The sequence below is a fragment of the Anopheles coluzzii genome, chromosome 2 (assembly GCF_943734685.1).
Source record: "Anopheles coluzzii chromosome 2, AcolN3, whole genome shotgun sequence".
Classification (NCBI taxonomy): Eukaryota; Metazoa; Arthropoda; class Insecta; order Diptera; family Culicidae; genus Anopheles; species Anopheles coluzzii.
The window spans coordinates 87,409,290-87,433,556 of record NC_064670.1 but is presented as its reverse complement, the minus strand read 5'-3'; the positions used below and the strand labels follow the sequence as shown (position 1 = coordinate 87,433,556).

Here is a 24,267-nt window from a genome sequence, read left to right as displayed (position 1 = left end):
TGCCTCTGATAAGTCTAATCTACATCTAATCTGACATGCATATGATATGCAAAAATCTATGATGCACTAATTCGAAAATATCAAACGAACTCAAATTCGTCTAGCAGATTTATTAAAAAATAAAAATAAAAATCACTGTAAAAATAGTAATCTAAAAGATCGTCCTTCTTGATTATATGTAGAGGTGGAGGTGGGACCATCATCATCACCCACGAGTGTTTCGATACATAGTGGCTAGTATCAGTTTTTCCAATCATGAAAAATAAGTACCAACCACTGTCTGTATAAAGATGTAAAGTGATTTTAGTCCTCATCGACTCGTTAGTCACTGGAACCAACCACAGGCTGAAAAGTCCGTTGCAGTTGCTTTCATTGAAGGTTGTCTTAAAGCGTTATTTGAATAAGATTATTGAGTAGAGGTCAATTGATCGGAACCAATGTAAAACTTGTTAAATATTGTTATAAACCAATTCTAATAAACCAAAACTACTTACTTACTTATTTGCTTACTTACGAAGGGTGTCTTAAAAGGTTGTTTCATAAAATGCAATCGTGTATGCGCATCTATGTCCGAATTGATTGTTTAATTTGTTTGTTTGTTGTTTAATTTGTTTCTATGGACCCAATTTGGTAGCATTATAAGCTATTATAATTTTGTCTTGCTTAATAAGACTTGTGTATTCCTTCATCACTTAGTGCACGATTTAGACCAACATCTCGTGTTCAGCAGTTTTACATCATAGGATACAAGTTTTTATCATTCAAATTAAGGTCTAAAGTGTTTACAAAACAAACAAAATCCTACATTCACATGTTCATACTGTAACTGTTTTCACAGCAATATCGGAGTTCAAATCCCCTTTAAAGCATGGCTTGGCATTTGATTGGTGATTATGTGCTCAGGAAACGTGACCAACGAACCGTGGCTAATTTTGGGTGCAATCATTACCGCAACCGTTACGGTCAGCTACTAAGTTTCTCAGGATCCCTCGCTTAGTGCTCGCTTCCATTTTAACATCGCCCCGTATGTGCCAACGGACTGCACTGATAACGCCAAGAACAAAAGAGAAAGGCTGGTTAGTTGACCAATTGTTATCTATTTTTGCTCAACTTGTTTTAAAAATCTAATCGATTCCTATCGAGTATGGTGCTTCTCGCCTTTGTTCGCCCTAAACCCTGGTATTGAATTGCGCAAAATCGAGTGCTACTTTACCGAGCATCACAGGACGGTACCGCCCCATCGGCTGCATGCAACGGCTATGGTTTATTTACGTAAAAGGCACAACTTTGTAAGCGAGCGCAAGTATGTAGCGTTATTTTATGCAGAAAAGGCGCACGATAGGGGCAGGACGACGTAGCGTTGCTCTGTTTGGAAATGTCGACCCATCGGGCAGCACGTTCAATACTGTAAAATCAATAAAAGTCCCCAGCAGGTTATATTCTGGACATGAAATATTCATCGTTTTGTTTCGTGGTACAATTTCTAATTAATATTACATGACACATTAGAATGATTTTAAAACTTTACCATGCAAATGGTATAAACCAGCACATTGGCAGCAAAATGAAACGTAGTTTTAGTTTTATTTTACGCCAAGTTTGCGTTTAAAACTGAAGAAGAACGATATTAATTCCACACCATTGCATTTCGTATAAGTACATTTGCTTCATTCCTGTGCTATGACCATATTTCATCGAGTTCCAAAGCAGCTCATGTGAGCTCATAGCAAAACGTGAACACAACGTTGACCGGTTTGGGCACGTTCCGAAGTACTTACGGGAACTGTACCATAGAATGAGTTTCTACTAATACCCAACCTTCCCCCAAGACACCCACTTCCACCCTGTGCGTTCCATTTAAATTAAAATCCATATGCAATATCGAATTTCCTACGTTTATATTCACCACAATTTTTATATTGCTATCAACGTGGCCGACTGTCAACGTGAGCGGACCAGTGCAGCACCGAGTAGCGGCCAGGTGTACCGTCTCGGCGTAAAGACAAGCGTCTAGCGGGCTTCCTTCGAGGGAAGCCACGCAAGAATGCGCCTCTCAAGACACACTGTGTACGCCCGCCCTGGTGCCATGAGTAGTTGGTAAGCCAAACGAAGACGATTTGATTCCTCTTCGCAATAAACTGTAGTAGAAACAGTATCCTACTGGAACAGAAACGGAATGATATCATAACGAAAGTGTCTTGCCGGTCCCGGTTCCGAGCGGAAGGATTTGAAGGATTCAATTTCATACCGTACTTTGCCTTTAGCTCCGTACCAGTACGCCTGTCTGGCAGGTCAACGAACACGCTCGATGGGTATAAAGCAGATCGATACATAAATCATAATGTCATAATGTTGCCCGCACCTCGCCAATCCGGACCGCCTCCGCTAGCTGCTGCTGCTGCTGTCCCAGTACAGTTTGCTTTAATTAAGTTGCTCGGCATTCGGAAAAATACCCGCACGAGCCACGAGTAGAAAAGTGCGCCTGTCCTGACGCACTGGGGGTGGGGGAAAAGTAGGCATATTAACAGTGCCCCGGGGCCGCGTCCAGACAGTTGACAAGCGTGGTAAAATCGTCCGGTACGAATTATGAACGCTCGATCGGGGATGTGAAAATGGGTCGGATTCCATTTTTCACGCCTTGTTTCTGGGAAGCATTGCCGTGTTGTGCCCCTAATCGATCGACTACGAAATTTGGTAATTGTATGGGTTGCGGGTAGTAGAGCTAGCTACTCGGTCCGGTTTGATTGACCCATGAACTGCGGTGCAAGGGCGAGATCGCGTGGGGAAGCCTTTCTGTGACAATTCAATTTTTGGTCGGTTTGCAATAATTTATCTAGGGGTACGTATTCTACCATATCCAGGGCTTGCAGATGATTGAGATCAGGGATATCTTACTCCCAGGGTTCAAACATCGAGGATCGTTGGGATAGGCAATCAAGCCTTGCGGTAAACAGTATCGCTTTTCCCAAACAATGCGCCTTTTGCTGGTGTATAATTGAGAAATTGGGGTATGAAATGTCACCATGAAACGGAGAGGCTCGTTTGGCAAACATAACAAGACCCGCATTGCAATCAATGGTCAGTATCGTTTCTGATTCCTAACAAGCTTTGCGGGTTAGTGATATCAATTGGATGAATTATAATGGTTTGTTTAAGGATGGTTTTGATTTTCAAGGGTAAAGGAAGGAATTTGGTTTTTGGATTTGTCTTAATTAAACTTGATTTGAAAACAACCATTTTAATGTTTGTTTAATCAGTGTGGTTAAGTATGGCATAGCAACGTTAGAGGGGATAAAGATGGTTTCAAAATAGGATATTTTTTACATCATCGTTAGTAGAAAGAAATTCAAATATTACAAATTCACATACATTTTACGTCAATAAGATTGTCAGATTCGGCCAGATACGGCCAGGTCACTCTTCATTCTCGATCATAGGCGCAAGAAATGAATTAAAACCTCTCTTCGTAAATGTAATCCACCACATAGTCTGGATTAATAATCTTTTGTGCAATAGACAAATAATAATGTAAAAAAAATCTTTGCGCCCAACGTGGGGCTCGAACCCACGACCCTGAGATTAAGAGTCTCATGCTCTACCGACTGAGCTAGCCGGGCATCTGTTGAGAGGGGCGCCCATGATGTTATCGGGTTCTATTTGTACAGGGTCTATTTTTGTACATCTATCGTGTGTTGTAATTCTATTGCATTCTGCGGAAATGGTAGTCGGAACAGCACTTTCGCTGTTTCGAATTGTGACTCTTTTGTCTTAGAAAGCTAACCGCAGAAGGAAAATTGTTTTAAAAACCTTAGAAAATTCGTCTCAGCTTCAAAATAATCGATCGACCCTTTCAAATAGCTCCAATAATCGGTGTTTATTATTTGATTAGTTAAATTTCTTTATTTAATACCGATTCGATTATCTCGTTGTCTTAAGACGAATAAAATAAGTCATAATGTATCATTTAGACTTACTGACAAAACGTGATTCTCTATCGAAACACGACTTGCATGAAATGCAGTATAAAAAGAGTTATTTTCTAGAGCTATGCTACACTAACAAGCTTAACGTGGTTCAACGCGCAATGCTGATCTGCCCGAGGTGTATGCAAATGAATGGAAGAAAGATTTAAAAACACGATGCTCTTCTATAGACAAGTCATAATTATCGTTCATTAGCATGTGCTCCATGCACGAACATGAGCAGAGAGCCTCCTAGCCCTGTGCGAGGTGCTGAGAATTCTTTTAGCAAATCACGACCTCCTATGCTAGAGCGTTGTTTGCATTAAAGCACCCAACACACTCCACACACCACTTTGCAGCACCGTTCATCCGTGTGTGTGTGTGTGTGTGTTGGGAGCGGGATAAAATCTTCACATTACATTATCCTGATCATCATCATCATCGTTGTCCGTTTGATCAAGGAAACGGAAAGTTGTGTGTAGGAGCAGCAGAAAACGAATGAATGATAAATAAAAAAAAGCTGTACGCTTTGCGTGAATAAGCGAGCAAATATTGATTTTACCCTTACGAATGTATTTATCGTCCGTGAGCTCGCTCGCCGGGCCTGGACTGGGATGCATCGAGCGCAATACCGATGCAATACCATCCGGCCGGACGGAATGACCCCCGCCAGAAACCAACCGACCGGCTGCCGGGTAAAGTCGGACCAAAGTCACACATTGATATTAAAAGGCTCTTGGACGGGTTGGCCGCGGTGAGTCTCAACCCAAGGGGTCGACTTTCTTGTTTGTAATAATGCATTTCAATCCCGCCGTCCTCGTGCGCGCTTGTCTCGTGTCTGTGTGTTTTTTTCACGTCCGAGGATGCTTTATTGTTGTAAGCCATCGCCTGAAGCCCTACCGGCTGGCTGGAGGCTACTTCGTACGGTTGAACTATAAAGCTTTATATCGCACGTAATAAAGCAGGGTCTGCTGAGGTGTGGAAACGGATGAACCGGGGAGAGTCTTGGGACGGAAGAAGGCATGTTAATCTATGATGGACCACCTAGAAGCAGCAGTGCTCTGGCTGGAAGGATTCTCCAGACTAGATGGTAATACATATTGCAAATGGAAAGCACAACATCTGCAGTAATCTGGAATAAGCAGCGGCAACGATGTCCTAAGATGACTTCAGCTTGTCACAACACAATGGAGGACTGACGCGGGCCAAACATTTTTGCACACTGCACCATGCAACAAAGTAGCTTTCTTGAGTCGTACAGAGGGTTTAATATGTCCGTATGCATCTTTAATCAGTTTCACAAGCAAATGCAGGCAAGATGTAAAACATAGACCACCATATAAGAAGCAATGAAGAGGTGTATGTAGTAGAAGCATTTTTGTTATTATTAATTAACCTTTTTTTTAAGCAATACCGCAAAGCTGTCCCTACTGAATAAAAAATTAACCTCTTCTTTTGCTTGATAAATCAACGGTCAAATTGATTATATAAATAATGCGGTGATGACAATAAGACAAGATGCCGGATGTGTGTGTCATCGAGATGAATGGGAAGCACACGAGTTTGATGACTACACGTTTCTTTAAATAACAAAATCGATGCTTAATAAATTCTCCGCAGAAATACCGGAGATGTAAAGAATCCAAAATCAAAACCTATATTTTAAAAGATGTAATTCCATTTTGAGTTGTTTAAATGAAACCTCGAACGCCTTACAATTGTACTGCCTTGTTTGGCGAACGAATCAATCACTCCACGTTCCGGCATCAGCCTCAAAAAATTCATATTTAAGACAAACCGAGAGATAAATGAAACTGTTTGTTATTTTATCCGTTCCTGAAATCCGATTTGTTTAAGCAATTAATGTATTTCTTACAAAATATTTGTTCAAGCGTGGAATTGAATCACTTTTTCGTTTCCCCCTATTGGACGGTAAAGTAGAGGAAATCTAAACGAGATATCCAAACAAGTGCGAAACACCAAACCGAACTATAAAACCAATAAACAGCGCCCCTGGCCCGGCACTCCTGCCGACGCTTCAGGAGGATTGGCGTCTTTGTTGGCGGGCTTTTATGTTGCCCTCTCGGTATTGCTACGGGATCGGAATCTCCGGGGCATAAATAACACTTGTTGAACTGTTCGGGCTCTATCTTTTCTTCTAGGTCTAATATTTACATTACATTTTCGGAGCAGCCCGGAGATGATGTGAAGTGGTCAATCCTTTCGTGATGTGTCCATTTTAACAAAAAAAAAAACGACATAAACGAACCATCCCTTGTGTCAGCTTTGTCGTTTCGGGATAGGCGGAACATTATTGATCAGTTAAACATAAAAAAATCGTTGTTTTTTGGAACCGGTAACATTTACTGAACATTTTTGTTTTGTATTGCGATTAAAGTTGTAATTTTCCAAATTTTCCACTTTTCAATACTTTTTGTCCACCTTCATAATGCATGGTTGTACCATCTTCAACATTCTTTGTTAATATTGCAAGTTTGTCATATTTCATCATACAATACACATGAGAGCGAAGAGTGATTGTACTTGTGTTGATTTTCAAATTTCCTGTTTCCTTCCCTTTGATGATGCACCATGATGTGCCGCGAGTCGGGATGCCATCGTACAGGGCGTGGGTTGATGCCGATGACACGAATCCGTTCAACGAAAGGCTTGTCTTGTGCTTTATTTCTTCCTCCTTTCCACGAAGATTACCCTCGGATCGGTTGGGTAGGAGGAAGTAGTCTCGAATATTAAAGAAAGCGGATAGTGGAGAAGTGTTAAATGATCGACAAAGGGAAGGTGCACCGATTCGGGAGGGTAGAAAAATGTATATCCAAGAAGAAAAATCAAAGCAAATTATGTCTCTTCCTCCCTCAGGGCTGGGGCGTTATTTGCTTAAGAAAAGAATTTCATTACAAAAAAACGGCCGTAAAAAAACGTGTGTGCCTTAGAACGTTTGTAGCGTCGCGGAAGCTACAGAGCGCCTTCCAAAAGCTGACATTTCTTCCACGCTCTTCCAAGATCGAAGATCAATTTGCTTTCATATTGTAATGCTATGGAAATTTCACTGTTGCGGCTGCTGCTCACTGTTCTCGAGTGTTCCGACATTCGGATCGTGTGTTTGCGGTAACGTTTTACAAGCATTGTCCAATTGGCTGTGCCGTTGTGGGTGTGTGTCTGTGTGTTTTGAGCGTTTTTACCATTATTATTCGCCCTTCCTGTCCACTTCAACCCGTTTCCGATCACTAGCGAGTTTCTCGATCAATATCATCCCACCAATGGTGTATCTGGGGAAACGTGAATTTTTATTATCCCACTTCCGTTGTGGCGTCAGAAAGGGTTATTTTGAAGTGCGTCAAACACACAAATCCTCCCATCATCACAACCCGGGGAGGACGCTCCAACGTCAACGTTCGAATGCGGAACGGGGAGGTACAGATTCGGCTTCATTTAAATGTCTGTTAAATCAATAAATACAATGCGTCTTCTTTTAACGCCGCTTCCGCTAGATGGTACCAGTCCTCGGCTACGATGAGTCAGGCACGATAAGGTGTGACAGTAGAAGACAAAAAAAACCATTGGATAGGGAAGAGAAAAGACTCACTGCCCGCTATGTAATGAAACGGAGCATGTTGCTGATCTTGCTGTTCAATGGAAATGGACGCACCCATGTCCGGTAAAGCCCAGATTGGATACGTACGTGTTGCTTTGCGCCATCATCACAGGATTGTTGAGGTGTCGGTTCGTGGGTCGGGACGGTTTTAATGATTTGGTGTGAAATAGGGTATGTTTGCGGTATTAATCATTGGCGAATAATTTGTGTTCGAAGATAGGATGGTATTTTGTGTCGATATCGTTCAATAATTTGTTACGGTTTATGATGATGTCTTATCTTTCTAGCCATGCAAACCCTAAGAAAAAAAGCCGTTACTTCTGAATACAAAAAATCTTTTTAGCCTAACGAGTAGGCATCATATGCGAATATATCAACTCAATCATAAACTATTTCATTTAAGTATTAACTTATTGTACGTTACTCATTTCAGAGTTAGAGTTACTCATTTCGATTGTAATAGTCACTGGTCGATTCCGATACCTAAGATTCATAGAAGTACTCACGTACAGCAGTTGACATAACCACCAATTTTTTAATGAGTCATTCTTGAGAACAATTATTCTTTTATCACACTATTTTTTCTAATCTCTAGCAACGCAAACAAATTCATTTTTATTTTTTATGTAAATTTTTTTCTTTGATACTTTTAAAATGTGTCTGGTACAAAAATCAAAAATATAAGGCTTAGTAAAATGATATATTTTTAAACATAGAGACGGTTTCGTCATGGGTCATGGGTCAAGGCTAGAATGGAACGTCTCCCCTTAGCAAGGGCTGACTATCCGGCTGCGTGGTATTGTTGAAAAAGTCTCGAAAGTCGCGATAGGCCGGCATGTCCGTGCAGGACGTTACACCATATAGAAAACAATGCTTTGTGTATGAAACGATTTGAACGCGTATGATTTTACTAAACTTAAGACTGTCAAAGAGTATAAACTACCTCAAATCAAACAAGGAAAGTTAAATCTGTTAATAGAAATGAAACACCTATGGTGAACATTTTGCATAAGCAAGTGTATTTAAATTGCCATTACTTACTTACTTACTTACTTATTTATCTTTATTTAATAAATTGCCATTACAATCGCACAATTTCGAACAAGTAAAAATACATTTAAAATACCTCAACACTGATCCCATCGCAATATAGCCCCCGAAAAACTCTTAAACCAGCTCGACGAAACAGTTCTTTGTCACATCATAAAGTGAGAGCTAAAACAGCTTCATCAGCACGCCTCCCATTAACACTCCCGGCTGCTTGATCAAAAGCATCTTGTCATATCGTTCGGTCGCTGTCATCGCAACATTCCCCCCCCCCCCCCCTCTTCTCCTTAGTGAGCAATAAATTATTCAATTAGATTCCATCTGCAGCGGGCGTCGAAAGGCGTCCGCGGGTTTCGTAAACAGCAACCTCCATCATCCGGCATGTCGCCGCACTATCAACAGAAACACGTTTCCTTGCAAATTAATATTGTGGTTTTTATTTATTCACCTCTTCACCTAGAGTCGCGCTTTGACCGCACATGACCCGCCGACGATCTAAAGCGATTCCAACCCCTCTCAAAACGACGGGACCCCCAAGGCAAGGGATGTAATAAAATTCTTAAATGATGCTGGGAATGTTTTCAAACGCCTAGTGTGTGTCTCTGTGGTGACACTCGGCAAGCGCCGTGCTTCCATGTGTGTGCCATAGTGGGCCGTCTATCTGACGCCCGCCTCCACCCTGGCATTCCTCGTCCGGAATCAAAATGTTGTTGAGTGTTAAATAAATCGCTTCCACCTTGCCGCATGACGCTTTTCTTCCCCGCAGGCTGGGTACACGCATAAGAAGGTACACGCTTTCTCTCACACCTAATGCGAGTTTCCCTGCCTCGCAGCGAGCGCATCCGGCAGCGAAAGAAGGGAGCGTAAATATTACATCAATTTCATTAATTTGACAGTTTAATATCAGTCCAAATCCACTGGCTTATAAAAGTGGCTATAAAAGTGCTACCGACGCGTTGTATTTTATTTTTATCGGTCGGCAGTTTGTGGATCGGGCGCCCCCGTTCAGTGGGCACGAGGGTACGACGATCTGATTGGCTAGATATAGGAAACGGTAGTGTAGCGGCTAATCTCGGTAGCAAATCTCGTCGCCTTTACTTCGGTCAGCAGTCCTGTGCTCCTGGTTCCCGGGTGTGTTGATCTCTTCCGCGAAGTGTGTGTGCGGGTTCGTTTTTTTTCTACTGGTACCGCACGTTCCGTGGGTGCCAGTGACGACGCTAACCAGACGGAAGATCGCGACCCAACACCGGCGACAATGTATCAAAACGAGTGTTAAATATATGGACGTGTCGGTTAATCTTGCCGGGACAGTTGTTGTGTCAGCGTCAGCAGAACGTCGTTGGGGATGCAGTAACGCATCGGCAGAGCAGGCCAGTTTTCCCACATGTCTCGATCATAACGACGCTTTTCTCAATCTCGATCGTTTCGCCGATATGGGAGGGAGTTGTTCAGAACGGCGGGGTTTATTTTTCCTCTGGTATGCTATGATCTGTCGTGCTGTTCATAATTAATTGTTTTCTGTCCTATTTTCACCTTCTCCGGTAGTGGGGAATATTCCGCTTTTATAGTAAGGGAGTGTTACCGCATAATATTGGTAGGATGATGTTTATATGCTGATATGTTACAATAATAGCTTTGGCGTATTTAAAAACCCTACAGTGTTTATTTTCATGCATCAGAAACATTTGTAAACGTGTGTCCGATTCCCTGTATTTAATGCACTTTCTTCATCGCTTCCATTTTTCCCACAGTCCCACACGGCAGACGAACACTCCGATCGCGAGACGGATCACGGTCGGGACGGTGAGTCGAGCGACGAGGGCGTTAATGTGAATCGCCCGTCGCCGGACGCAAAGATGACATCCGGCATGGAGTTTGGCAGAAGTCCAGACCATCACTCGGAGCTAAGGTAAGCGCGATTGACCGGTTCTAATTAGGAGTGTATTAATTTGTACCGAAAAATTCTTTCCCCCACAGCCAGGCAACGGCCGCTGCAGCAGCGGCAGCCGCAGCAGCAGCCGCAGCCGCCCAGTTCGGGGCCAACCATCCGCTGGGCGTGCTGAGCAATCTGACTGCGCTCAACATGAACGTACCGGGGCTGTCCGGGCTGGCGTCGGGGCTGGCTGCGGGACACCATGGGGACGTGCTCGAAAAGCTGAAGATGCAGGTGCGCGACATGAAGGTGGGCGCACTGATGGGCGAACAAATGGCGGCTGACTTTGCGGCGCTCCATGCTGCCTCGTCGCCGTTCGGGGCCGCTCTCGCCGCCAGCACTGCCAACGGAGCCGGCAACGGCATGGGCATGTTCGGTTCCGGTAGAGATGATGCACGGGGTGGAAGTGGTGGGAGTGGTTCTAGTGGTGGTTCTATGAATGTTGGTAGCGGCGGAGGAGGAGGAGGTGGAGCTGCTGGAGGAGGTTCACAAGCGCAGACGGGGCCACAGAATGGGAGCAATTTTTCCTTCACCCTTCCGAATGCACCGATCAGCAAGGATGGTAAGAAGTTTCTTTTATTACATTTTATTGATTTTTTTTTCTTATGATGCAGAAATCGCGAAGTCTAAAAAAAAAAACATTTTTTTTAATCATGTATTCTTTTAAATCACAGAGCTTTTAGACTTCACAATTAAAAAAAAAGTTGAATTTAATCGAACATCATGTTAATCCTTTGAAGAATCTAGAAGTCATATTGTAAGATGTATTCAATTTCATATTTATACTAGGTTTCTAATGATCATACCTAAAAGCTAAGACTACATTAGAAACATAAAAATTTGGATTTAAGGTCGATTTAGCCCGCACGTGAAAGTGAACGCAAAATTTTGTTTTTTTTTAATATATACATAAAAAACAATATTTAAAAAAATAAATAATATTTATCAGGATATAGTCTATCATACACAAAAACAAAGGATATTAAATTTATAATTAGACTATAAAACATATTGAACGATTAAATTAAATGCATTTCCCTGAAATTCACCGCTGACCATTATTTTTTCACCGAGGAAATGCATTTAATTTATAAATTGAATATGTTAATATCATTTTTATGTTAATATGTTTATATATATAATGCTGCTAATATATAATGTAATATCCTTTCTTTTGGTGTACGATGAGCCCTAGTTTGATTCATATTTAATGCAATATAGCAGAAACCCCCAAAATTTCAGGTTCAATATCACATGAACTGTAATCCAGGCTTTAGATGAAAACTTAATGATACAATTGATGGATTCATCGATAAAAACGTGATGATGATGCGAACGAGATATTTTATCTCTTTTTTTGTCTTCTTACATCATCTTCCTACCAAAATCATCCAAGTAATATCCAATAAAAGAATTGTTTTTTCCTTGCTACTTTTTAGCAGTTCCAAAACTAAACGTTAAATAAATATATATATTTAATAATGATAAATTTAAAATAAAAAGTAACCAAAACAAGCAATAAAGAAGCTCGCTACACGATAAAATTGGCTTCCATATGAAGCATCACATCCATACTTTCATAAACCGGATATCATCGCAGAGACACATACAAATTGTTGCACGGAACCCGTGGTATTGAAATCGCATTTCGCTTTCCAATTTTTAATCACCCCAGGCAATCCCGGTTCCAATTCGTCAACCTCGAGTGAAACGTCGAACTCGTCGCAACAAAACAACGGCTGGAGCTTCGAAGAGCAATTCAAACAAGTACGACAGGTAAGTCGCCATCCGAAGGGAATGCTTTACGGAACACGGGAGCCCGTAACCAACCAACCAGAAGCAGCACCAGCAGCAGCACTACGTTTATAAATGCGTGGCGTCCTTTGCGGCCCACATTTGTGGCGTCGATTTGACGTCGAGGGACAGGGCTCAAAGTCCCGCGGAAAGGGATCGTAATTTCTCAAACCCTTCTCCCGTGTCTCCCGTGTTGGGTCGTAATTTTGCAATCAAAAGATTGCATGTTTTATAGCATGCACCACAAGACTGGCCCGTGCTGCTAGGTGCTAGCTCGTTTGGTTACGTTTTATTTATTGCCTTCGTTTGGACAGCCAGTCGGCCATGCGGATTACACTTCCTCGAGTGCAAAATGACGCTCAAGCCGTCGAGAGGAGCAATCCGCCGCAGCATCAATATTTATGGTTACAATCATTCATGATGTTTACAATTTTAATTAACTATTAATGCAACGATAAATACGCAACGGTAGTGGATGGATGAGATGGTAGTGGACTGTTCATTCAACGGAGCGCTGAAATGTTGTGGAATTAGTGTTTTCGATTTGGAATTGCAATCTGGGGAGACTGGAAGGGTGATCATTTTAACACTCGTTATAATTTCAAAACGTCAAATCACAGCAAAGCGAGGTGGTGAAAACAATTCGTTCAAAATTGCCATTCGTTGTAAAACAAAACAAAGTTTTGCAGCAAAAGCTTATATGACAATTAAACACTAAAGATACAATCTTCTCTCTTTCTCTTTCTCATCTGTCGTTCGTCTGTTCAAATGCGCAATCCACTTACCTGTTGCTATAAATGCAATTTCTAATCAAAGAAAGGCATCTCAGCGCTTAGTGCTAGATACACAGACCCACTCTGGTGAAGTGCTGGTCACATGTTTGCTCGGGCAAGATAAATTACATCCATAACATGCTGATTAATTGCCGATTCAGAGTCAATAGCACGTTTCTATTAATTAATACTTGCCATCATCATCATCATCATACGTGTGGTGTCGAGTGCTGTGCGCACGGGAAAGATGACCATTGCCATCATCAAGTGGCAGAGACGCGTTAGTGCAGTGTGCAGTTTGCAGCCAGTATTGGCTGCATTATGTACACGGTCGGTTACCATTACGTATGCTTCCGTTCCGTGTGGATGGTACATCTACTTGCCTCTATTTCAACACTCCGAAGGTTGGTTTTTTGTCATCCATTTTATTACCGTTGTCATGGGGATGAATATTCATTTTCCGTGCAAACGGTAGGAGCCGTAAGCTGGCGTAGATGATAACTGGCGGCGGAAAATTGTACGATCGTTGGAGGAGCTCATCAGAGCTGCGTGCTATTGCAATGGGTCGTCGTACATTCAGCTCTGCGGTGTGATGCATTTTAGCGTGGAGCTCGTATTAAGTGTGTGATTTCTCTATTTGCTTGAGCTAAAATCCGTGAGTAAGGTTCGATGAAAGGGCACTTTGTAAGGGACGGCAGTTTGGAGACGTGTCTGTTGGCTTTATTTTGCCAATAAAAGTCGGTTTTATTTTGCTCGACTATGCAGCACGTACTCAGGAAAAGATTCAAGTTGCTGGAACTTTGTTAGCGGGTTAGGTTAGGTAAGGTTAGGCAAAGCTTACATCGGTAGGGCCAGCATGACAGAACTGCAATATTAATCGTTTTATGCTAGATTTAATAGATGCCTAATTTTTAAAGTTTCTTCATTGTTATGATTAATTCACAGCACGATTTGTTTTTCGTAATGTACTTTATCTGACGTAAGTTAACATCAAATAATTCAAAAAGATTTGAGACTAGCTTTCAACAATTCGAAAGAAAAGATAAAAAAAGACTTTTTGGATAAGATAAAAAAGTAATACATTAAGTTATCAAACCAATTACGTTTTATGTATAATACTATAACCAATTGGCTTTAGGATATGGTTTTTTGAAACTGCCATCTCTGTAACTCAATTAAATGCATCTGCATGTTCCGTTATGACGAAGCAACCATAAACTGTTTGTCGTGTTCATTATTATGTTCATGGTTTTATAGCCCCCAACTGGCGTGATTGTTTTCCTTTTCTTCTTGCGGCCACGCTTCCCCTTTCGTAAACCAACAGTGTGCCAGAGAAGTCTCAAATCCGACCGTGAAGAAAAGTATTGAACCGACCGTGCGACGATCGCTCGGCATACCCCCTGCAGCAACGAAATTGTGTACAGTAATTTGATATAAATTTTCACATCGAACGAGCGGGGACGAACCATTGAGCCTGGTGTCCCGTGTTTGTCCCGACCCTGCTGTTTGGTTACACCGCGTGTACGTGTATTTCTTTATGCATACATCCTCGCTTCATTCCACCGTCCATCATTGCGCGATGAAACCGCCTAGGCCCAAGTGTGGGTCCTTCGATCGCGTTGTGTCGTTGTTGCGGCCACATTTACGGCTCGTCCATCAACTTCGTCCCGGGCACTGTATTCGATATTATTATTTTTCATGCTTTTACTAATCGATTTGCTGTCTTCTTTCCGGTTGCTTGCATGCCCTAGATGACGGTTCTACCAACCCTCTGCCGGGTGACAGACATGCTGAGGACGGGGCCTGAGGTAAAGTCATCGCGATATTGTAGTTGATCAGATGTCCATACATAGCTCTATGGTTCCGTGAGATTGTTTCGTTTAGAGTCGAATTGCTGAGAAAACGTTGTACACAGGGAAATGGAATCCATTGAGATCGATCTTTGCATACTGGTGTATCCAGAGCGATGTGTATCAACGAAAATAAAAATCATGTTCATTTTAACAGAGTGGTCTAACAACTGTTTGAAGTTTCAAAAATTGGGTTTTTGTATCAATAATCTCATAAGTGCTATTGAATTTCTCAGTAAATTAATATCTGCAATTTCATCATTTTTTCATTTAAATATCCCTACACCATATGCGTCGATAGTTGCTTCACCGAGCTGCAAGATTGCAAATATTCACAATCGAACCTCGTGTCTACCCATATGAGGTGTTGGAAAATTTGTCGAGCATGTCCACCGGCGATCGTGTTTGCGTTCTGTCTGACACGCCGCCAGCACCAATGCTGACACGGTATGGCACCGTGTGACACCCGACCATCCGGGTGAAGCATCGATTGAGCATCTCAATGAGTCACCCTAAGGCGCTCCGCATTGATGGTAGATGAAGCGAATAAAACAGTCGGTAAAGAGAACGGAGCTGTTCGTTTGTTTGCAGTTCGTCTCCATGCCGGACCGCGGATCAGAGCGCGTGATGGGACGCGCGTATGACGCGGCAATATAATTTGACATAATGTCACGTTCGTCTAATTAAATTAGCTTCGAAGTCAAACGAATCGAAACCGAACACAATATTGCAGGAATAAGGCATCTCCTGGTTGCAAACGGAGATAGATGAACAAAGTATGGACGCGATGTATTAGTCCTTGTAGATGTTGCTGGCAAGATGTTGTTGACTTGGGATTTAAGTTTGAGCCTGAGATCATTGTTCGATCGATTTCAGGATCGTTCTTATGGATTGTACATATTGTTGCATTTGACCTTACATAAAATTAATTGATAATGTTTTACAAAGCGTATAACAATAACAATGTCTCAGATCTAAGAAATTTATCAGATGTTTAGTTTTACTATTTCGATCTTTGATATCGATTTTTCTACTGTACAAAACTCCTGAACGTATTTATCATAACAATGTGACTACTTATTGCAAATCAACATATAGCTCAAAATTTCAAAGGATGCATTTCCTCCCCAAAGCCACCCCGTAACGAGCGCGTGAGTCGTGCATTAAGATGAGGTAACGCTTCTCCAATTGCCTTCCACCACAATTGGACGAGATTAAGTGATCAGAGTGCAAAGGAAAATGAATCCATCGCTCATGGCATCCCAAGGAAAACTAAAACTAAGACGGGTTTGATTAGTATTCAGCGGTTAAAACCGACTTGCGTCGTATGTGCGAGTGCATCAGTGTGTGTGTGTATGTGTGTGCATTTTGAATAGGCAGTCCGCTTGCCAAACACATCGCTTCACACTGCCCTGAAATTGAAACCGAAAAATGGAAGTCTAATTGTGTGCCTCCGCGTGCGCCGAGCGCGACGAGACAGCGATGAAAGTCCGTCGAAGGTCCTGTCGTGACTGCTGCGAATGGGTAGAGGCAGAGTGGGGCGGGATGGCTTTCATTACGGAATGCACCACTCACCACTCGCACAGCCGATGCACCGGTATCGCGTATGTTCATTATTTTGCAGTTGTAATATATGCCGATGCATTTGTCTTTTAGTCACATTTCAATTTCGTCGGCAAAGCGCTGATTCTCTCTTTCGGTACCGTGCACGGGTGCTCTCTGTCTAGCACGGTGCTGCGGGCCGTCAGAGCGGGTCGGTTTGTTGGCAGACGTTCTATGTTCCGCAGCATACAACATAGTTGATCATTCGTCCGGGACTAGGGAGGGGTGGCACGGCATGGCGTCGAAATGCCTTCCGGATGCGTTTTCTAGGATGCGCATGCTTATGAATACGACCAAGCAATGGCGAAGGCGACCCAGCACGGTGTCTCCACTCAATGTGCTTGCAATGTAATACACTCTATGTCGAGAGGAATTGCGCAACATATTCATCTATGTTGATGAATCGAGCGATAGGTCGATTAAAGGAACAGGAGATATATTTTCAAAGAATCTCTATCAGCTGAACTGTTCGTTTACGCTTTAAAAAGTCTGCGAAAGGTTAGTTTTTTCTTCGCTATAAAATAATAAACAATATTTAGCATTCCATTCGATCGATTCTTTCGTAACCTTACGCATATAGATTGCTTGCTTCGCCGGTTTCTACACTGACAGGTTCAACGATACTCATCATCCAATGACAGCTACATTAGGATGTGTGTGTGTGTTTTTTTTCCTGCTCCACTACTCAACTCGGTTGATTCTGTTGGTGAATAATTTCTGCGAGATGAAATCCATCCTGCAATCTTTCACCTTCTCGGCTGAAACGCGCCGGCTGTTTTTATTCGAAGCCAGCGTCATTTCGTAGGATCGTTCGGAGGGGCCTTCTTGTTCCTGGGCCATTCGTTTTCGTTGTTTGCTGCGAGGTAAAAATAGCTTCCAATGCAGCCCCGCGTGCATGATACGATCAGTTCGCACAAGGATTCTTCTGCATAGGGTTGACACGGTAACTGTTGCTCTAATCGGTTGAGTTCGTTCGGCTGTTAATTGAAGCAGAACAACGATTTAGTTTGATTTCTGTCAATATTTTCTCCACGCGATCCATCCCGTCGCTTCCATCCCGTCGAGATGAGAGAGTTCAGATCGTTTCAGATGGAGTCCAGAGTTCAAGGTCTGTTTCTTGAAACATACATAAAAAAAGGAAGGAAAAACGAAACGCCCGTCTTCGATCTATAAGAAGGAAATTAATTGGTTGGTCATGAAACGTTTCATTCACGATTTTTTCCTCTACCTCAGTTTCTCCCGACACGTCAAACGTTTGGCTGATTTGGATTTGAAAACGTTGCCTCCATCCTGGAGTGGCAGTCTTAGGATACTAAACATCGGGCCGGCAGCACGACGAATGAATGATGGAATGATCGTCTTCGATCCGCTCTCCTCTAGCGATGGGAGTTATGATAATTTTCCTAAATTATTTCATCCTTCACTTTCTCAACGAACCGCTTTAGGTGGGGTAAGCTGTAAGGGGTACTGTTATTGGCAGGGAGGGAGGGAGAGTTTTTCGAGACAGGTTTTTCTTTCCTATGGTCTATAGTTGGTCTTTTTTCCATAAAATAACATAAAAGAGCTCATGCGCCAGCCTCGTCATCGCACACTGGCGAGAGGGCGAGGGAAACAGTATGAGCGAGGTGTTGGAAAGTATTCAAATTATATTAAATAAGCTTATCACGAAAGCTTCTGTATTTGGAGCTTAGCGTTTTCGATCGGACATCGTGTTGTTTAGGGCTTCTCTTCTTGGCTTGTTTCGCATCTTCGCGCCGTCTCCGTGTCGTTGCATGCCGGGGGGCATCCTTCGGACATCCTTCCTGCGAGGCAGAAGAATTAACTCAGCGCTCAACTGCTGCAGCCGGGAGTGCAAGTGCGGTCTGCTTCCACGAGCACGAGGGAATGACGGGAAGGAAACTGCTCCACAGCCTTCGCCGGTGTGCGGTTATGCAGAAAATTGTTATCACATGCGTGAGCATAATGATGCGATTCCGGTTGCGATTGTGCATTCGGGAGCTGGGAAATAATATATTTTAAAGATATCCGCTTGAGCACCGCTGCATCGGGATCGCGCTGGGCTGTCGGATGTGCAAAGCGGAGACGCGACGGAAAAGGGAGCAACAAAAGGCTGTGGCTGTAACTCGTCGGCCCTGGCTGGGCCTTCCTTCCTTTCGGCAAGATTGATTGGTCAATTTGTTGTTCGAGCTGGCTACTGCAGAACGCAGGAACGCGCAGAATTGCCGTGAGGTAGAGACTGCTTCGACGCATTGTGGATTTTTGGGGCAGCTGATGCATGCAAATTAATTTTCAACATCGTTGGATGTGAAATTCGAACCGAAAACTGCAGCAATCTTGTTAATTTATCATTTTGAAAGTGTGTATCTTGGGCAAAAGAAATATAGCGTGTACACCGCGTGTACCGAATTCGAATCCTACAAGGTTACATTCCCTATCGCAGCCAGGTAGGATAGGTTTGCTATGATTTGCGAACGTTCGATGTTTCATTGAGTAAAAGCCGCAATCGAACCTTGTTGCACTTAGCATTGTGCTATTATTTTAGAACAGACCGGTTAAATCGGCAGTACCGTTGGAACGGAATTCTTCGGCAGATTAACAGGCAGCCGAATGTGATATGCAAAACATGGCATAGGCTGCTGCCCAGCAAATTATCATCAATTTAACGAGCCGATCGTTAAGCAACATACTTGAGATGGAATAATGATGTTGCTGGTTGCAGAATAGCATCATTCAGAGCGTTCTTTGGAATGTAGAATCAATATACTAATTGAGTTAACACGTTCGCGGGTCCAGTGCAAAGGTTTGCGAGCCATTTTTATGAATGCACTTAACTACTGTGTACTGTGCTCTCTCAGTGTTCCGATTGGTAAAAATAAACCCAAGATTTTGTTGCTATACAGCAAGTTATTTAATCTGTTTCACTTTAGTTTTTGAAACATTTTTATTGAACTGGAGGAAGTTCTTGGTAGCTTTTCATAAAAAAAAATTTATTTCTTTAATTACCAACATGTGTATCTTGCCCTCTTAAGGCTAAGACAAACGGAATACTTAATTGCTATCCTATACCTAATCCCTTACTTATTGCCCTAACATATGCCTTGATCCGGTGTCGCAAAAATTGAAAATTACTAAAATATTCTCTTTAAATGCATTGGTAGTTAAATTAATACCAAAGTGATTAGACCATGTATTTATTTATTTATTTACTTCATTAATTGCATCTAGCTTTAGCAACCTACTTAAAAAATACTATAAAAATATATAAAAAATAAATAAAATACTTAAGCCTAGACGTACACCTATACTTGTAAAGAGCACCAAAAATCACGCAAAAAATTTGAACATTTGGGAATCTAATTTTGGGAACTAAAGGAAAGATCGACAACACTATAGCAATCATTTAAAATTTTAGTCATACTAATCAACGGAACGTTAGCACAGTGGAGACGAAAGCGGTGGTCAATGGCTAAAATTTGTCCAGGTCTTAAAAAGATTCTTCAAAGTATCAAGCACTAACAATAAACAGCACGACCCGTTCGATGGAATCTCATCGATCGATCTGTCCATGGCAGCCTACTAGTGACAATTCGAGTGATTTTTTGTAATTGTTTCTATCCTATCGATTTAAATAATTCGAGTCGGGGTCCACGCAACAGACCGATATTCAATGATTGGACAGACAAAACAACAATACAACGCTTATAGACACAGAGGATCATGAAACATACGGCTAGATCTTAGTATAAAACATAAAGTCTTCTTTGTTTTGGTAATAACAGCGTCAAAATATTGGTCTAGGTTAAGATTAGAGTCTAACAGTGCACCTAAATCGCAATAATAATAATAATAATTTAATTTGCAATAATTGAATTGCCTTATTTCCTTAGCAAACCTTAGCTAGTAACGGTTTGTTGCATCCATATAAGGTACGCCTTTTCTCACCAACAAGGAAGTTACGAGAGAGGTCTCGAAGGCGCGTATATGTTGATCTTCTTTAATAAACAAGGGACGTCTAATTCGTTGTTTAATATTTTAGCAACAAATACACATTAGTTTACCTTAAAACGGTGTTCGAGCGTGTGTAGGCCAAGTAGAAGGCAAACCGAGCGATAATTTGGCATGATGGTAAGTTCTCTGAATTGGTCGCATTTTAAAGCAAGTTTTGTAAACTTTCATTGTATTGCCTCTATTCTGCCTCTATTCTGCTAATTCGCATCCACACACGAGCGCACAAGACAAGTAAACAACGACTTAAGACATAAGACATCACTACATTCACGGAATTGTCGTAAGATAAAACCTAGCATCTTGTATGCCTTATATGAACTCAATAACTGATTAAGTTATGTATGATGTGGGCTGTCCGTTTTAAGGTCATGCGTTATGTCGAAGATTAAGTGAAACACGTGGTTTTATAGTAGACTTTCATTAAATTACAGTAAAATCATTTTTGTATGCGATGACGTGATTGATGTGGTCAGTCCCTCAGCCTCTTGGAGGTGTTTTTGGTGAGGCATCCTCATTCATGTGATACTAGGAATAACCCATAAGCACTGCTGCGTATGGAGTTGGCTACAATTTGACAAATTGTAATGCAAACTTTTAAAAGCTTATTTATTCAGTACAATATTTATTATCTACACCTGCAGCATCAGTAAATTTACAAACCTTCACTCCATACAAAGCATGTTTCACGAAGAAAAACAAACAATTTTCCCAAGCTTTTCACCAAGCAGCTACCCAAATCAATGCGGCAATATTTCAACGCTATTTACGATGCCGCCACACTTTTTTCGGTCATGATTATCCACCTTCGCCCAATGACATTTACCGCGCCGAGACCACACAGTGCCCTTTGTCAGCGCCAAACGAATATGCACCAAATCCTGCTTCAAAATTAGCGAAAACCATTTCACCCCCTCATCCCACATTCACCCATCATAAAGTATTGCAGTTTAATGTGCAGCTCGCTAGCCTGCTGCAAACCGTTTTCTCAAGGAATTCGCTTAGATGTTTGCCGGTTTTTCGCCGGTGGTCCCTCGCTTTCGCAAAATCCCATCGACGAGTGGAAGTGTGAATTGGCGTACGTTTCACGAGCGATGATTTGTGTCCGTGCGCCCGATCATCGGGAGCGCTCGCTCGTGCAGGCCAGATTAGGCATTGGCGCGTGGGGAGAGGGATCAGGGCACTTCAACCGAACCTCTAGTACGTGTGTGTGTGTGTGTATGTGTGTGTATGAGAAGTGGCTTGAACGATGCACCAACGATCCCGCCAGCACATTCTCACACGCCGTGCGGGACTGCAATGCGAGAATGTAGAAGTGCAGCACGGTCCCAGACAAGAGCGAATGCGGGAGGTGCCTTTTGCTCGTTTGTGGCAGATTAATTTGCTGATAGACATTTTATAGTGTTTTACATGATGTGCATTACTCTTTTTCGCGCCCTTGTTCGGTGCATTTATCATGATCGCTGGCAGGGTCGCTCCGGCGTCTCCGGCGGGTGGATACAACCATGCGCTCTAAAGGTGCTCGGTAGATGGCGGGACAGAAATGAGAAAACGATGTATATCCAAGAGAATGCTAATTTCGCTCAGCTTCAGGTTTGCCACATGCACCAGAGGATATATAGTTTGCATCTCCGGTGTGCGTGTGTGTGTGGGTGCATGCATTTCTTCTCGCCGGTGTGCTGAACTCGCACAGTCTTGTGGGCTTTGCGTGACTGGTGGCAGGAGGCAACCCTTCCATTCAGTTGCATGTTCAGCGTGATTGCAGTGGCACGACGCAGGCATTAATTTAGAAGGGCTTTTTTAATGTATCATAATCAAATGCTTGATATGTATGAACATGTTTAAGCGAGATATTATGTGATATTAAACATTGTTGCATATAGTACAAGTATTAGATAAAATGAGACCTTATAGTTGTTTTAGTAAAATTGCTGCGGTAGTATAGTACCGTGTTTGGATTTGCAATATTGCATCTAAAGGTTGTTGTAATTTTTTTAGCATTGTACATGACAGACGAATTATCTGTCTATCTATCATACCCGCATCACCCCAAACCTCGCGTTGAAATGTAGCTAGTTTGCGTACTTTGTGACAAAACGTTTCGCATCATCGTCTGATTGTTGCATTTGTATAATTTTAACAAATTGAGTGTCATTTCGCTTGTTTGCGTTAGATACTGGCACCAAACGATCGTTTCATCTTGCACCTAGCAAGTTTCATCATGCCCGATGTGTTACAATTATGCTTCCAATTCGATATTCCTATTCGATGTGGGCTGCAGCGTGTTGCAGAGAGTGTTGAGTTCAAAGATTAAGCGCTTCAAATCACTCATGTAATGAATCGTTCCTTCGTCTCATTTTCAACAACAACCATTGCAAAGGCACCAGTCAGTAAAGCATGAAGCAGAGAGGAGCTGTTTTGGGATCGCTGTGAAAAATTGTGGTCGTATTATGTGTAATATAAATTTTATTTCCTTTTTTTTATTTGTTGCTTTACGCTGTACCCACAGCACACACACCACTACAATGTAACCGCAGTAAAGTCGCAGTGTCTTCGCGCCCCGCTAAAGAGTGCAACATAAAGGCAGCACAAAAAAAACGTACACCATTAATGTGAACCCGCGCTACAAATTGAATGAAAATGGAACTCTTTTAATAGAGTCAACAGGCACGAAAGGGTGTGAAAATGCAGGAACGACCGAACCGTTGGTGTCGCATCTTTGGAGCTTTATTCAAATCCTCCCTATCCATTTAGCAAACCACACAGCCAGCCGCACTGGCATGAATGAACTCGCTTCGCTCTTCCGTTCACACACACCGGCTGTTGGTCGACCCGGTGCCCTGTCACTAGCGCTCCGCGGGAATCTCGCGCCTCCTCGCGCCTGCCACCGGAACGGATTGATCGACGAGGATTAAAAGACGTGAGAGACGATCTTTCATAGTCTGTGGCTCCTTTCCACACCCTCGCCACTCGCTCCCCTCTCATGCATGGCCGTGTGTTTTGTTTTGTTTGACAAAACGTTTCGCTGATGAATGGTGCCCGGCAATCTGCGGGTGGGATTATATACATACGTTTGCTTCGCACGTTCACCTGCACAGCGCTGGAGAGCGCAATAGGTTGCAGCAGTCCTGCGGAGGGCAGGAACGATCGGCAAAAGGCTTCTTGTGACTCCCACGGGGCCCGATCGCCTGAATGGCGTCCGTTTGTGTGCTCGGAGTGTGGTAATTATTTAATGCCCAGTGCCTCACATGCTGTTTTGTGGAAATTGATACATCAACAAACCTGGCCGGAGAGTGGCGCGCAGCACAGGCAGCGAGGCAAAGTGGAAAGCGATTGGTAGAAAGTAAGATTATGGCAGTATTTAATATTAATGCTCTCGTCACCGACGTCAGCGAGTTCGTCGACGATGGGCGCGTGCGGGCGCGAGGCTTTTGCCTCATCCCCAACCAGACGCCGTGTGGTGTAATTATTTTCTATTTTCAAATTATATTCAAAATGCACCCATTTCTTACGCGAGGCACAATATTTGTTCGGTCCTCAGTTACCCTGCATCATCTCCGTCCTGCTTTTCCCTCCCCGAATCTCTACTCCCGTCCCCCGATCGGTTCGTCTCGTTCGACGCAACCTGGAATCGTTCACCGTAGCCCATTGTTGCGGCCATCCCAGGATCCCGGTGGTGGCGAGCGAA

General features: G+C 42.7%; 1 protein-coding gene and 1 non-coding gene across 3 annotated transcripts in view; one reads left to right on the top strand and one right to left on the bottom strand.

Moving 5' to 3' along the window:
- The window catches only part of LOC120950050 (protein dead ringer), a 107,098-nt gene that overhangs the window by 17,413 nt on the left and 65,418 nt on the right, over positions 1-24,267 (top strand). For both annotated transcript variants that reach the window (XM_049606197.1, XM_040367788.2), the window contains 3 exons: positions 10,374-10,531; positions 10,600-11,117; positions 12,231-12,331. In XM_049606197.1, coding sequence (XP_049462154.1) covers positions 10,479-10,531; positions 10,600-11,117; positions 12,231-12,331 — 672 coding nt within the window. In that variant the 5' untranslated portion in view covers positions 10,374-10,478. The remainder of the gene's footprint in view (positions 1-10,373; positions 10,532-10,599; positions 11,118-12,230; positions 12,332-24,267) is intronic.
- On the bottom strand, positions 3,545-3,617 carry Trnak-cuu (transfer RNA lysine (anticodon CUU)). The gene has a single exon. It is a non-coding gene; the product is annotated as a tRNA-Lys (tRNA).